Source organism: Lissotriton helveticus, chromosome 1_1, assembly GCF_964261635.1.
Source record: "Lissotriton helveticus chromosome 1_1, aLisHel1.1, whole genome shotgun sequence".
Lineage (NCBI taxonomy): Eukaryota > Metazoa > Chordata > Amphibia > Caudata > Salamandridae > Lissotriton > Lissotriton helveticus.
Window position 1 is genome coordinate 1,478,507,008 of NC_136057.1, and position 15,165 is coordinate 1,478,522,172.

General features: G+C 49.0%; 1 protein-coding gene across 1 annotated transcript in view; it reads right to left on the bottom strand.

Moving 5' to 3' along the window:
• SARNP (SAP domain containing ribonucleoprotein) overlaps positions 1-15,165 on the bottom strand; it is a 738,339-nt gene that overhangs the window by 550,614 nt on the left and 172,560 nt on the right. The window contains exon 3 of the mRNA XM_078686447.1: positions 8,973-9,019. Within this exon, the coding sequence (XP_078542573.1) occupies positions 8,973-9,019 (47 nt within the window). The remainder of the gene's footprint in view (positions 1-8,972; positions 9,020-15,165) is intronic.

Genomic DNA, 15,165 nt, shown 5'->3' on the forward strand with positions numbered 1-15,165 from the left:
TGGTGAATATGGGCTTCTTGTCCTAGTCTTCTGCAGGCACCTACCGCACCTCCGTATCACTATGTTAGTTACCGCGGACCTAGCTTTGCTTTGCTGTTCCCAGCAGGGTGTGGAATACATTCAGGTTGTCCGGGGCGAATTGTGGCACCCCCCCCTATCCGGCTCTATGCTCCCAGCCACCCACTGCGTGAAGCATTGCAACTGCCCTGCCAGATAGTATGCCTCCATATCAGGCACAGCGAGGCTCCCCTTTGACCGTAGTCTTTTCAGCGAGTTAAGGGCCACTATCCTCCGGCCCGTCCCCGATATGAATGCGGATAGACAGGAGTCCAGTTCCCGAAACCAAGCCCCCGATATCCACACCAAGAGCGTGGTGAAAAAGTACAGGCATCCTGGGGAGAACCAGTACTTTACTGTTGTAGCTTTATTTCCTTTTTTCTAATATTGACATTGATCTGTGTTCTCTATGATTGCCTAGATTGTTATTTCTCAAACATTGTTTATCCCTGGTCTAGGAATCTGATTCTTTTTGAATACAGGGGGTCCTTGTTACATATACACTAATCCTGGGGAGAACCACCATTTTGAGCAGTGAGATGCGGCCCATCACTGATAGGGGAAGCTTACCCCAGAATGTCATTTTGCCCTTGAGCGAACGCAGCGCCCTACCTATGTTCCCTTCCTTCACATCCTCTATGTTGTGAAAGATGCACACTCCCAGGTATCAGAAGCATCGGTGTTCCCAGCGCAACTCACCCAGGGTCTCAGGTGGCAGCATGTCTTCCACTAGCGGGAACAGTCAGGCCTTCTGCCAATTTACCCGTAGTCCCGACAATGCTCCAAATTCCTCCATCATATTCTTTGCCCCTGGCAGGTCCCTTGCCGTGTGCTGTAGGAAGAGTAAAAGGTCACCGGCATATAACTATGTGGTGTCTCTGCTCCCCTAGCTGGAGCCCCAGGCAAGCCCTGTCAGATCACGCCACACAGGCTAGTGGTTCCACGGCTAGTGCAAACAGTAGTGGGGAGAGGGGACACGCCTGGCGCTTGCCCCTCTCCACCCAGAACTGTTCCCATATTGTGCACCCTGTGCGTACACTCGCCACCAGATCAGCATACAACAGCTGCACCCAGCACAGGGACCCTCGGCCCAGGCCCATTTTGGATAAGACGGCATACAGAAACCCCCATTCGAGGCTATCAAATATCTTTTCTAAGTCGATTGCAAACACCGCCCCTGCCCATTCGTCCTTTGCCCCTTGCTCGATAATGGATAACAGGTGGCGTATATTCAAAATGGTATTCCTGCGTGGAATGAAGCCCGCCTCATCCTGATGCATCTGGGACGTCATATGGGAGCAGCCTCGTTGCCAGTAGTTTACTTAAAATTTTAAAATCAAGGTTTAGCATCGACAAGGGTCTATATGCCATGCACTCCAGTAGGGACCGGTCGGGCTTCAGCAGCGGAATTACCACCACCTCTCTAGTGGTGCCTGGTAGGTGGCCCCTCTCCCCTGCCCGCATAAATCTCTGCCAATCTGGGGGCTAGTTCCTCTACTTATACTGCGTAAAATTCTTTGGGGAGCCAGTCTGTGCCCGGGGTCTTACCTCTTGCCAGTTCCTTAGCAGCCACCCAAATTTCACGTTCGGATATTGCCTCCCCTAGCTGGTCCGCATCCTCCTCGGTCAGGGTATGAAGAGGAAGGTCCGACAAGTACTCCTCTATTTCCCCCTCCCCCCCCATGGCCCTGAGCTCCTGTAGAGCTGCTCATAATAGCTGCGGAACCTATTATTGATGGCATCTTGTCTATATAGACATTGCCCCTCCGGGTCCGCCAACTCTATTATTGGGTTCCCCCTGCGGGTGGGGTTAGCAAGCCACACAATCTGCCCGCTCTGTCCCATTCAGCATGGGTAGTTTCCACATAGGCTTGAAAGTCAAAACACCGTAGTCTTTCTTTCTGCATGGCCACCTCTTCCTTTGCCTCTAGCAACTCCTGGCTGTGTTCGGGGTGGTTCAGGTGTTGGAGTTCCACCTCCCTCAGCACTCGGTCAGCCCGTTCCACGTCTGTAAGTAGCGTTCGCCGCACCTAATTGAATAGCGCCATGCATTGTCCCCTAAAGACGGCCTTAACGGCCTCCCATTCAGTCACCCTGGAGTCCGTGGACTGTGCTTCTTCTGCAAAATATGTAACAGTATGAACCCCGATCTCATGTAAAAATACTTGATCCTCCAGGGCCTCGGGCTAAAGGCGCCACGTGGGAATGGGTTGCTGCTGGGCCTCCAAAGCAGTCGAGTCAGTAGCGGGTTGTGGTCCGACAGTTCGAGAGGTATTCTGTACCGTGGAGCAGTGTATGCATATCTGCTGAACAAAACAAAGGTGTCTAGACGGAAATGAATATGCTACTTACCAGTATGCATCTGTTCTTGGCATGTAGGGCTGCTAACATTCATATCTTTAGCATAGATCGCCGCCTAGTGTTGGGTCCGGATGATTGCACGTTGTTGTCCTGGAAGAGTCTTCGAAGTATCACGAGATAGGTGGCTCCTCCCCTGGACTACAGTGCGCATGGGCATCGACTCCATCCCCAGATTGTTTTTTTCCGCCATTGGGTTCGGATGTGATTTCGACGTCTCCTTGTCGGAATCGAAAAAAACTTACTACTTAAGGCCAAAAGGCCTTCGTTCCCTGCGTCGGTATTGTTAGCGTGCGGTCTCGAGCTTCATCCCACTCTTCGAGTCGGATTTCTGCGGAGTCAAGTAACTCTTCGGACATCGAGGCCCTCTCGTCGCAGCAAGACCCCGACGACCTTACCATGGAGCGATCTCCATTCAAGTTCTGCCCCGTCTGTGGATCTAAATATCCACATATCGATGTGCATCCAGTCTGTAACAAATGCCTCTCGCCGGACCACAACGAGGACAACTGCATGGCCTGCTCAAAGTTCAGGTCAAAGAAAACGCTCAAGCTTCGGCGCGCGGCGCGCCTCGAGGCCCGGCGAGCGGCTCCGGCACCCGACGACATATTCGACGACCCCGCAGAAGAAGGCCGAAGCCATCATCTTCAGATTTCACCACCGTCGACGGAGGTCGAGGCCGATCCCGAGGAACAAGTCGAGGAACAAAGCCAAGACCTTGAATACGTCGAGGAGGTAGGGGACGTCGAAGAAGTCTATGGGGCCGCGGAAGATAGCTCAGAGGAAGAGCTATGCCCCGAAAGTTACATGATTCAGGCTCAGGTCACGGGATCGCCACTCGGCCTTACCCACGACCCTGCACCGCTATCCCCGGCCCCGCCTTCTGGCCCGGCCACGGACACAACAGCGGAGACGCCATTGCGCGTATCGAAACCGAAACCTTCGGATTCGACAGCACCTAAGATGGCCGTCGTCCCATCAAAAACGAAACCGAAACCTACGGCTTCGACAACACCTAAAATGGCCGACGTCCCGTCAAAAGTGACGAAGCCTGCTACCTCATTGACTCCGTCGCCCTCCGGCCCTCCGAAGTCGAGTACATGAGAGAGGTGGGAATATTCCCGGTCTAGTGGGTTCGTCTCCACAGGTCCACCAACCCCCAGTGACATTGCCAGTTCCTGAACACCCTAGCTGTTCTGTGGAAAGGGGCATCCCTGAGCGGTGGGTGTGGGGAGGGGGGGACTGGGGGGGGGGGGGAGGACCAGGTCAAGATCCGGGTCCGCAATAAAATTAAACCACCCACCCCCACGATGATCAACCCAGTCATGTACGGTGCCAGAGTCCCACGACAGTTGTTCCAGGAAAGCTCCTTGTTCCGCATTTGGGCCATAAATATTTAAAAGCGTTACATCCTGCCCGTCCAGTCTCACTGTGACCACCACATACCGGCCTTCTGGATCGACTTTGGGCCCGGTGTGATGAAAGGGGGCGCCCACCCTGATCCATACCAGGACCCCCCTGGCAAATGCCAAAGAAGAAGTATAGTAAGCCTGACCTCTCCATCTACTGTGTAATGCCGCCCCCTCAGAAGCCAAAGTGTGCATTTCCTGCAACACTGCTATGTGGATCCCTAGCCTATTTAGGTGGGAGAAGATTTTTGTAGCGCTTGTGCATGGAGTGCATCCCTTGGACATTCCAAAAGAGGAGGTTATATATACCGTCTGATTTGGCATTACAAATAATCCTCTCCACCTCAGTTTGCCCCCCAGCCCTGGTTTTGCTTCCAGCGGCATATTCTGGGTGGAGTGAACCTTCCTGCTACAGCCCATGTCCCTGTTAATGTACAGACAGCAGTGCCCCCAACTGAAAACCTTATTAACACCCCCTCCCCAGGACAAGTGAGAAACTCTCCCCCACCCAAACTGCGCTCTAGCGTAGAAACAAACAAGTGTCCGAAATGCGGTTCGTGGCTAGGCTAATGCTCACAAGGAGGAAAGCCTCCCCACCTGCGTCCCCCCCTATCCAGTGGTTGGACCTCGTATCGTCCGCCATGGGCCCCTCCCTCGCTCATATCAACCCCTAATCAGGGCGCCTCACCCCCCTAGTTCAAGTGTCCAGCGGGTACTTGCGTGCTAGATGTCCATCATATTAAGTCTGCCGTTCTGGGAGTCACTTCAGGAAGGGTCTGGCTGGTGTCTCCCACCGTGCTCGAGCTGGTGTTAGAGTCGGAGTCTCTCTGTTCCTCCCTGGATAGTGAGGAGGTGCCCCGTGGGCCTGGAGTCCTCAGGGATGCTGTTGCCACAACCGCCTTTTCCCTGGCTCGTCGAGATTCCTCCAGTTTTGGGAGGCACTATGGTTCCCCCCCCCTTTCCCAGGGGACATCAGGGAATCCTTCTCTGGCTAGTCCCGGCCTTCGTTCCTCCGGTCCCTGCTCCTCAATCCAGTCCCACACTTCTTGGGGTGTAGTAAAGAACTTGGTCCCCTCGGCGTGTGCTATCCGGCGCTTAGCTGGGAACACCATGGAGTAGGATAGCCCCATTTGTCGCAGTTACCATTTGGCAGAAACAAAGGAAGCTCTCTGCCGCTGCACTTCCCGGGAAAAGTCCGGGAAGATCCGGATGGTACTGTTATAGATTTTAAGATGCCTGGCTCAGCACATGATCTATGTCCTTGTAAAAGAGGGAGCACTCCACCGCTGGACTCTGCGGCCTCCCCGGCGACTGTGCCCTGGCAGGAACCCTGTGCGCCTGCTCCAGGGCGAAATAAGGCGATAGGCCCTCGTCTGCCACCTCAGTGTGGATCCAGTTCGAGGTAGGTAACCATGTTGCTCCCTTCAGCTTTTTCTGGCAGCCCAGTGACTCTGGTGTTGTTGCGCCTTGCCCTATTTTCGGCATCCTCGGCCCGTAGTCCCAGCACATGCACCCTTTTTTCTATGTCCGTGAGTTTGGGGGTAGACGCGGATACTTGCGGTTTCAGGTCTCTGACATCTCCTTTCCACTGACGTGACTCAGTCTGCCAGCTTCCTATGATCTGCCCGAAGTAGGCCCAGATCCTCACGGAGCATTTCAATTTTAGATTCTACGGCCGTCCTGGACATTTCTATGGTCTGCAGGATGTTATGCAGGGATAAGACGTCTTGAGCTGCACTGTTTTCACTACGAGCCACTGTGTGTGTAGACTCAATTCTCCGGCATCCTCTCCAGCTGGCTCCTGCTGCACTGTCTCTCACCTTTTGTTGACTCTACCCATATTGGTTGTGAACCCCTGGGGAGGGCTTCCGTTCCTCCCGTCTCTCCCAGTCAGGCCCCGCTCAGGGGTGGGACCTCTCCCGGTGTCCTCCAGCCGGTCACTGCTGTGGCCTATGTTCCCACTGTATGCCACCCCCTATCGGCACCCGTGCACCGCAATGCAGCGTAGCCCTGTCTCCCCACGTGCTCTTGCCGCGGTGTCACCAAACTGCCTGTCGGTTGTAGAAGAGCGTGAGCGCGGCTCCGCCGCTCTGAGGTGATGGCGAGGGGACCAGTCGTCTGGGTGCGGAGTTGCAATGAGTAGAGGTTAGCAAGCCTCGTTAGAGCATGGTGGCTAGGCAGGAGTTTGCTCCGTTATGGGAGTCAAGAGCCTCAAGTGCATTGGCGCCCAGTCAGTGTGGCAGCATGTGGCTCTGATGGTGGTTGTGGAGAGGCCCAGCGGGCTGTAACAGCAGCTAGGGCCAGGTGCTTGGTGTGCGGGTGCTCACTGCGAGTCCCAGAGGCAGCTTAAGAGAAACGCAGCAGGTGGCACAGGCAAGGAGACGGTCTGAAAAGGTGGCGGTGATGGCGTGAATGCCCCCCCACCTCGCTGTCAGCAGTAGTCCAGACCAGTGCAACAATACGTGGTTGTGCAGTGGTGTCTGAGTGTCCCTTGGGGATATCCTTAGCGCACGGATTGAGGCGATGGGTGAGGGAGGTTATCATAGGCCTCAGCAAGAGAGTGTGGCATTATCTTGGTGGTGTGCACTGCGGTGGGCGCCTTGATCAGCACTGGGGCTGATGAGTTTGTACAGGCCAATACTTGATATAGCGGAGCCGGGCTGCAGGCAGGAGTAGGAGTGAGGGCGAAGGGGGCCAGCACTCCTCCGGCAGCCTCTTGGTGCAATCACCGCCGTCCAACGAGGGGGACACTGGTGTAACGCCGTATCACGGTGAGTGGAACTTGGCACCTCTTGCGGAGGCCACAAAGGGGAAGCGGGATAAAAAGGAGGCAGGAGCGCCTCAACCTCCGGGGGCAGCCCCCACAGTCCCAGGCAGCTCCCGCTCACCAGATGGCTGCACCGCTCCTGCATCGGTAGATGGGTTCTCCTAGGAGGCGGCGTGGCCCACAGCAGCAGGGGACGAGTAGCAGCGTCACCGGGCACACGGCCGCGCCAATTAGGCCGGTCACAGTGCATCAGACTATCAAGCTCCGCCACCCAGTTGGAGAGATCGAGGAATGTCGTCCCGGGGTCGCCCGCAGCGATGTCCAGGCCATGATCAGACTCTCCGCCGCCAGGCACCCACACCTCCTCCCGCAGTGTCGCCGTCCGGGCCCCTCTCCGCCACTCCCCCTTATTTCCTGTTGTGCTTCGCGGGTGTTAGGGCCCGACTCTCTGTCAGCGCAGACCTGTAGTCAGCTCTGTGTCCTGCTGGGTCTAGCTGGTAGCCTCTGGGCGTCTTTCACGGATCTGGTCACCATCTTGGCGTACCTTGTGGCTCCCCTACTATGGCGGATTCCCCTGTTACCACTTGTCGATCCTCTTTCTTGGCCACAAGATTACGTGGGCCCGGTGCTTTGTCGTCCCGGGCCCACAATTAGCTCCGTAGGCAGTCTCTTGGTGTCCCTCAGAAGACGGGGCTCAGACCGCGGGCACCATTTTGGCTGGCCTCACGGGTCCTCCGTCCGGTGCAATTTTGCGGTAAAGACGTGTCTTTCTGCCCTGTTTGACCGACTCAGTCAGTGCCTCCTCCTTTCAGGGGTCGGAGGGTAAGCGATTAGTACAAAGGGCTCCCCTATAGCATGCAGGATGGGCTGATATGGGGGGGAAATCACCCGCAGAAGTTCTGGTTCGGGCTCCCTGCTCCATAGGCGTCCAGCCACGCCCCCCCACCCCCCCGAGGGTCTTGCATCTGACTTCAGTATGCGGAGGGCCACTCTAGAATCTCGAGTTTCAAGTTGTCTTCAAACTGGGGTGAACCATTTACACCTGGGTTTTGCATATGATGTGCAGGCAAAGAGGACATGGCCTATTGCTTTGTGCAGGCAGGGGAAACAAGGGCAGCCCTTAGGCTGGGCTTTGTGGGACAGCCAAGAGTTTGTAAATGCATTAATTGGCAGACTACCATGACTGAATTGAATGTAGAACTTCCTGTCTGAAGGCACCTAGATTGAGTCGAGGTAGCTTTCTAGAGAGCGGCTGACTTTGAAGTCTCTGAATTCTTCAGTTAGACTGCCCTGGTTAGTATTAAGGTGTGCATTTTTGTCAACCCATTCCCAGTATAGTAGTTTGATCGGTCTTCTGATATGGGTTGGTGGGCAATTAATATTATGTCCAGGTAAACCAATGCTGGACATAAGGCTTTTAACATGCTTGATCCAGCCTATCTTATTCATGGTGTCTAGGGCACAGACCTCATTGAAAGCTGCAACATAGGGTGTCGAATCAGGGTGGAGACAATCCTCTGCCATGTATGATGAATCATGCTTCCAGGATTTCCTGAAGGGTGAGAGTTTTCTTGTAAAAATCACTCATGTGCTGGTACCACCCAGATAGACTGGACTCATAGGGAACCCCTTGTTTTGATGTATATACACCGTAATTTCAGGGAAATTGGGGGATCCCAACTTATCTTTTCTTGCCCTCTCTTTGATTAGTTGCCTAAATGTCTGGTACAGTTTTTCAAGATTCATTAACAAGTAGGATTAGCTTTTACTATGGTATAGTGTCATTACATTGGGTACTATTTCTGCTTTCTTTTTTGTTTAGTGCACTGTTTTCATGCGGTGACTCAGTCAAAAGTAGTGTGGGATAGAAAAACTAAAAAAAAAAGGCAGGTATTTTGCCAATTTGGTCGTGCTTTCTGTGTATTTCGCGGATTGGAAAATATATATATTTTTTAAATCTTGAAAAGCCGTGATCCGGGATCTTGCACAAGAGCAGAGATATTATTCTTTAAGGAATTCAAAGGGAATAAATATGGCGAAGAAGATTACAAATAAGTATCTTTTCAATGGAATTGTGCTATTTTTCCCTCTTGTTTTCCCGACTGGAAGGAGGAACAGGCAAGGCCAGAGGCCTACTGCTCAGTCAACTATCAAGGGGGAGGTTTGGAAGCCAGTGTGGAGGAAGGAACAGTAAGGGGCAGCAATAATGCAGGAAGCATGCAAGTACACAAGAAATGTGTCCTCTACTGTCTTCTAACGTCCAAGTTCAATGAACAGCACTTAAGTATGATTATATATTGCTAAAAAAAATTGCTGGCTTGGGAGAGAAATGGCCATACTAGTGAACAAAAAACCTAATAACTAATGTAGAATATAGTTACCTGAGTCTCTTCTCCAAGAACATCATCTTCATTTGCTGCCTCATCAGCTGGGAAGCAGAAAGAAATGCATTAATTAGTTGCAGAGGCAAGTTGAAACTACAAAGATGGTCACATTAGTTCCCCCGCAAAACCATCTAGCTACCGTTAACAATATGATTCACGAAGGAAGAGTTACTTACCTTTAACAATATTTCTAGAACATGGTTATCCTCCATGGGTTTCAATGCAGCGATAACGTTTTTCTGGGATACTCATACGGCATGGTAACAGAAAAACAAATGGGGGCGGGCAATCTAGAAAGGCCTTGTCCCTTTCAATCGTCAACCTTAGTTAGAAGTAGTTAACTAGTAGAAATTGAGATGGATGGCAATGTTTGAACAACCACAGAAGAGCACGTCATATGCAAATTAGCCTTAATCAACCACTAAAAGTTGAGGTCTAGTTCAAACTGTAGGCCGTATGTGCTGTCGGTCATCCTTAATTATGGTAGAACGCCCATAAATGAGTCGCAAGGTAACTGTACCACAGGGAACTGAAGTTGCACCAAACCAATAAGGCAGACACATCTGGAGTTGCTTGTGTTTGCATTTAGAAGGACAGTGGCCTATTAGTTCAGTACTGGCTTTACTTATGGGTAAAAGCCAAGACTGATTTGTATTTGGTTGGCCTTGGTCTGAAATGGCTGAGAACAAATGACGGCATAAGTCTAGAGTAATTACAAATGGTTGAGACAAACTGCTGCATATTCACCCATCACTTTTGCGCTCTTTTATGCAAGTGCTTCTAAAAACATTGGGCAACACAAGAGCCATTTCCAAAGCAACTATGAGCAAAAGCAGCATTTAAAAAAACTGGGGCAGTGAAGAGGCCCACTTATGGTTCTAGGTAATACACGCAAAAGGTGGGAAACTATTGTAATCGTTTTTTAAAGTTGCCTTCTTCAGCAAAGAAACCTACCCAAATGCAACACTTAGAATTGAAAACATTGCATACACTGTAAGAAAAGCTACTGGGAAATCTGTACTTACTCCATGTCAATGCCTTACCCCTAGCTGATTAGGACAGGATGAATGCCTTGTTCCTATAGAAATATAGAGTTCCTGAGCAGCTGGATTCATGCCCTTGTCAATGCCATGCCCTTGAAAAATGTAGCCTTTGCTACTGGAAATACTTCACACCAGATAACTTATAAAGAAAGGAATGAAACCTCTGTGACTGAATTCATTCCAGGCTTGTAGCACACAAGAATGAAGTCTGAGAAGACCTTTTAAGGACCAGTCAAGACTTTGATAACAACCTAATGCAATATAGAAACAACTTTATAGAGCTTTGCATCACCCTTCCACATCACAAAAAATATTCTTCACAATTTTGAAGCAATTTATAGATCATGTCAGGATTGCTCAGCAAGGGAAGGTAACTTTAATATAGAAGACCGACTGGATGTGATGGCAACTAAAATCACAACTTTCAAGTTAAATACACTTAATGGAATTTCCAGGATGGCCAAAAGAAACATTATTTTAAACCTCACTAGAAAATCCAGTATCTATTAGTATGTTGACTTTCATTAAAAAAAAGTTTAACAGATGGACAGTGTCACTTCACAGAAGAAACTTACAGGTGCCACAGATGTAAGGAAGAAAGGACTGCTGTAGGGACTGCAGATACTATTTAGAATACACAAGGAGATGATGGACAGAGTGCTGAAACTTTTCAAACACTCACCCTCAGTCACAAATCTGGGTTGAATCCATCATCATTCTTTAGCTCACTTCGCCACCCCAGTTCAGACACAGCTATATGCAAATCAGTCGGGACCCTGATAAGGGGTGACACCCCGAAACCGGTCCGAGGTTGCTGTTTCCAGTCCAGGAAGGACCTGGCAGTTCGGGCTGGACTGTTCCCATGAGGCACAGGGTCAAGACTGATTTGCAAATGGATGGGTTCAAACTGGATTGACATGGTGAGTAAAAAGATGGTCCAGATCTCTCTACTGCCGTGAATGTATGACATTGTTCTGCATTCTGTCCATCAATTGCTCCTTTTGGCAATATTTACACTGGCTGTTTGCAGAAAAAGCAGATAGAAGCAGTGTTCTGCCAAGGTGGTGTTGGAAAGGGGGTTATAATGCCTCAACCGTTGGGTAAGAGGAATTGAAGGTTGGAGAGAAAAAGTGGGTTTTAGAGCCCTGGTGAGTAAGCCAGTGCTTCGGGTTCTACCAAGACTTGAACAGTCAGAAAGTCAGGAGAGGTTTTTGCCGCAAAAGGCTTTGCGAGTGATAATTGAATGTTTCAATTATATGCTGGGAATTTTGGTGAGCCAGAGGATGTGAAGTAGCTGCGAGTCCTGGCCAGTTGTCACACTGTGGACTGGTGGGAGGAAGTTTAGTGCTGAACAGGACCTCTAAAGCTTGTGATAGAAATGTGGACATATGGAGATAAGCTGCTGCTGCAGAATAGAAATTTATTACGGCTTCACTATCACACAGTCATCTGGTGGGCAAACGTAGCTAGTGAGTATATGTCCCTAGGGCCCAGGTGGTTAAGTACTTTATGTAAAGACTGTGGCCGTGGGCAAGGGATAGAGGCTAAGCTGATAAAATGCAATCATTCATAAGTAGGGGAAGTGCTGAAGATCCTTCTCGTACCAAACACATAAAAGTGAACGTTTTAGAGTAGGAGATACTCAATACTACTCTTTATGGTGGGGTTTCCATGAAAAATAACATGGATAGAACTAAAAACCAATTCCAAAGAAAAAAAAATCACAAGACAATTTATAGGCCACCATGGTGTATGGACGAATGTCATGTAACAATGCCATCAAAATGATCGTGGTAGGTTACATCGCAGTCTTTGCAACGCAAGTCCTTACAAAGACTTGTGCTGGAGGGCGCTGGACTTAGGAATTAGTATTCCAACACCAGTCTACGTACAGTAGGGAAGTTGTTGGAATAGTAAATCTTACTATTCCTTAGGTTATAGTGCCATCCAGCGCAAGTCGATGTAACGCTTGCGTTGTAACAGCTGCGTTGCAACTGCATCGCGGTGTAATCACCGCGATGTAAAGGACGTTTCCCGTAATGACGGACCGTTAAGGATACATGCAGGAACCCCACCATAGACTTATGATGCACTTAAATGCTTTGACATTCATATAATTACCAACCACAAAATCATTTTAATGTCCAAGAGCAGTAAATCTCCGTATATTACTTAATTGTCTTCTGGCAAGATTTAAATACAGCCTGAAAACGACCCCTGCAATGTAGGGCAATTAATGGTAAGTTATTAAAATTAATGAGGATGGGCTGAGACAAAGTACTGTACAGCACATTCTTGAGAAGTTCCAGCCAGTTAGTCTGATGCAAGGATCTATTTATCTGGCCATGCAAGGGCTATCAAGGTCATGGCTCTATAAAGGTTCCGAAGTTGTTGGAATAGTAAATCTTACTCATCCTTAGGTTATAGTGCCATCCAGCGCAAGTCGATGTAACGCTTGCGTTGTAACGGCTGCGTTGCAACTGCATCGCGGTGTAATCACCGCAATGTAAAGGACGTTTCCCGTATGGACGGACCGTTAAGGATACATGCAGGAACCCCACCATAGACTTATGATGCACTTGCGTTTTGTTCAAATGCTTTGACATTCATATAATTACCAACCACAAAATCATTTTAATGTCCAAGATCAGTAAATCTCCGTATATTACTTAATTGTCTTCTGGCAAGATTTAAATACAGCCTGAAAACGACCCCTGCAATGTAGGGCAATTAATGGTAAGTTATTGAAATTAATGAGGATGGGCTGAGACAAAGTACTATACAACACATTCTTGAGAAGTTCCAGCCAGTTAGTCTGATGCAAGGATCTATTTATCTGGCCATGCAAGGGCTATCAAGGTCATGGCTCTATAAAGGTTCCGAAGTTGTTGGAATAGTAAATCTTACTCATCCTTAGGTTATAGTGCCATCCAGCGCAAGTCGATGTAACGCTTGCGTTGTAACGGCTGCGTTGCAACTGCATCGCGGTGTAATCACCGCGATGTAAAGGACGTTTCCCGTATGGACGGACCGTTAAGGATACATGCAGGAACCCCACCATAGACTTATGATGCACTTGCGTTTTGTTCAAATGCTTTGACATTCATATAATTACCAACCACAAAATCATTTTAATGTCCAAGATCAGTAAATCTCCGTATATTACTTAATTGTCTTCTGGCAAGATTTAAATACAGCCTGAAAACGACCCCTGCAATGTAGGGCAATTAATGGTAAGTTATTGAAATTAATGAGGATGGGCTGAGACAAAGTACTGTACAGCACATTCTTGAGAAGTTCCAGCCAGTTAGTCTGATGCAAGGATCTATTTATCTGGCCATGCAAGGGCTATCAAGGTCATGGCTCTATAAAGGTTCCGTAGCTTTAGCTGTTGCTGATCAACCGAGCCAAAGGAAAGTACAGATGTCCTTCATAACTTACCAAAATGCCACTGCCTAGAGAGTAAATATTGGGACAATTGGGCAAGAAGCTTCCATAATTTCTAGAGCTTAAGCAGTGTGAAGAAAGAGCTTTTAACTGTTCTAGTAGAATAGAATGTAACCCAATACAGCTCCCCTTTTAATCTCTCTGGAATTTCTGTATTGCAAGCATAAGCTCTGTGGTCAACACACCAGAAAGGCATCTGAAAACATTCTCTTATACCTAACCCTGCCTTATTTTTGTCGGTGACAGAGTTACTGTGCTTTGGTTTGTACAAACAAAAAATGTGTCCTTCTCCAGAATGACAATATAGCAGGGAAGAGTTGCAAGAAGACAATGTGCAGCATTTATTCCACCTGAATCCAAGGTCTCAGCACTGACAGAGTCCCTACCATGAACACTTTCCCTAAGAGACATGTTGTGCCCTCCATGTCACCACAGCCATGCGCCTGTGACAACAGTGTCTATCATAAGGTCAAGAGACATCCAGATATTGCTGATATGGGGATATGTGTAGCAAAGTACAGAAAACCTGAAAAACGCACGAGACTCTCAGCCTCAGAAGAGACTTTCTGTTTTGGTGGTTCTCTTTTCCCAACAATCTGATCTAGCTCGCCTAAATGCTTACCGTCAGATACTAACACCTCTGTCAGAATGGTGCTATGGATCACTTTTATTAAAGAAAAAAAAATTAATAAGCATTTTAACCAATCGACGGAGGAATCTACCTACAAGAGATATGCTTCCAGGTAGGCATGTACTGCTCGAAGTGCCACATCAATTTGGAAACTAGCGTTTCCAAGCTTGAGAGTCCACGAATACTTCAGCCACAAAGATGATCAGTTGCCACTACAATTAAGCACCATACACCCAAGTTGTTAAATCCAAAAATCTCCAGTGGTGCAGACTCACTGGAATGTTGCCAATACAGACTTGTGAAAGCAGGGCTGTGTCCAATATCTTTGGCATGCCCCTATCTTACCATTTCATAAATTCAGTCAACTTCCTCAGACATCCAACGGAGCACAAGTTTACAATCTTCCTCTATAAATTTTAGGATCATGTCCTGTGACGAATAAGTTGTATGACCACCCCAAACTAACTGTTTGCTAATGCAAAAAAAGAAGAGATCCAAGTACCGCGTGTTGTGTATGGACTGAATGGTTTCTGAATAAGCAGGAGACTGCAACTTTTTACAAAATTAAAAATTCCAACCAATACAATCTTTGGCCGGGACGAATCTGTACACTCTTCTATTGGTACTGCAACACACCATGTTCAGCCGATCGTCTTCATCAGCCCATGAATCTGCTGCTGCTCCGTCCATCACCACCCCCTTTTGTACCGCTTTGGCCGCCATAAGTGTGGCAGGGTATGCTCAGACGTGAGTCCCTTGCTCACTTTGCCACTGGATTCAAGCAAGCCGGGCTGAGGACGGCTGGAATGCCAGAAACCGGTCCTCGGAAGCTTGTTTCCGGTCCAGGGAAGGCATGGCTTGGCAGTTCGGGCTGGACTGTTCCCATGAGGCACAGGGTCAGACTGATTTGCATATAGCCATGTCTGAACTGGGGTGGCAGAGTGGGCTAAAGAACGGTGATGGATCAAACCCAGATCTTTTGACTGGGTGTGAGTGTTTGATTGGTTCAGATGCTCCGTCCATCACCACCCCCCTTTTGTACCCCCCTTTTGTACCGCTGTTTTAGTCC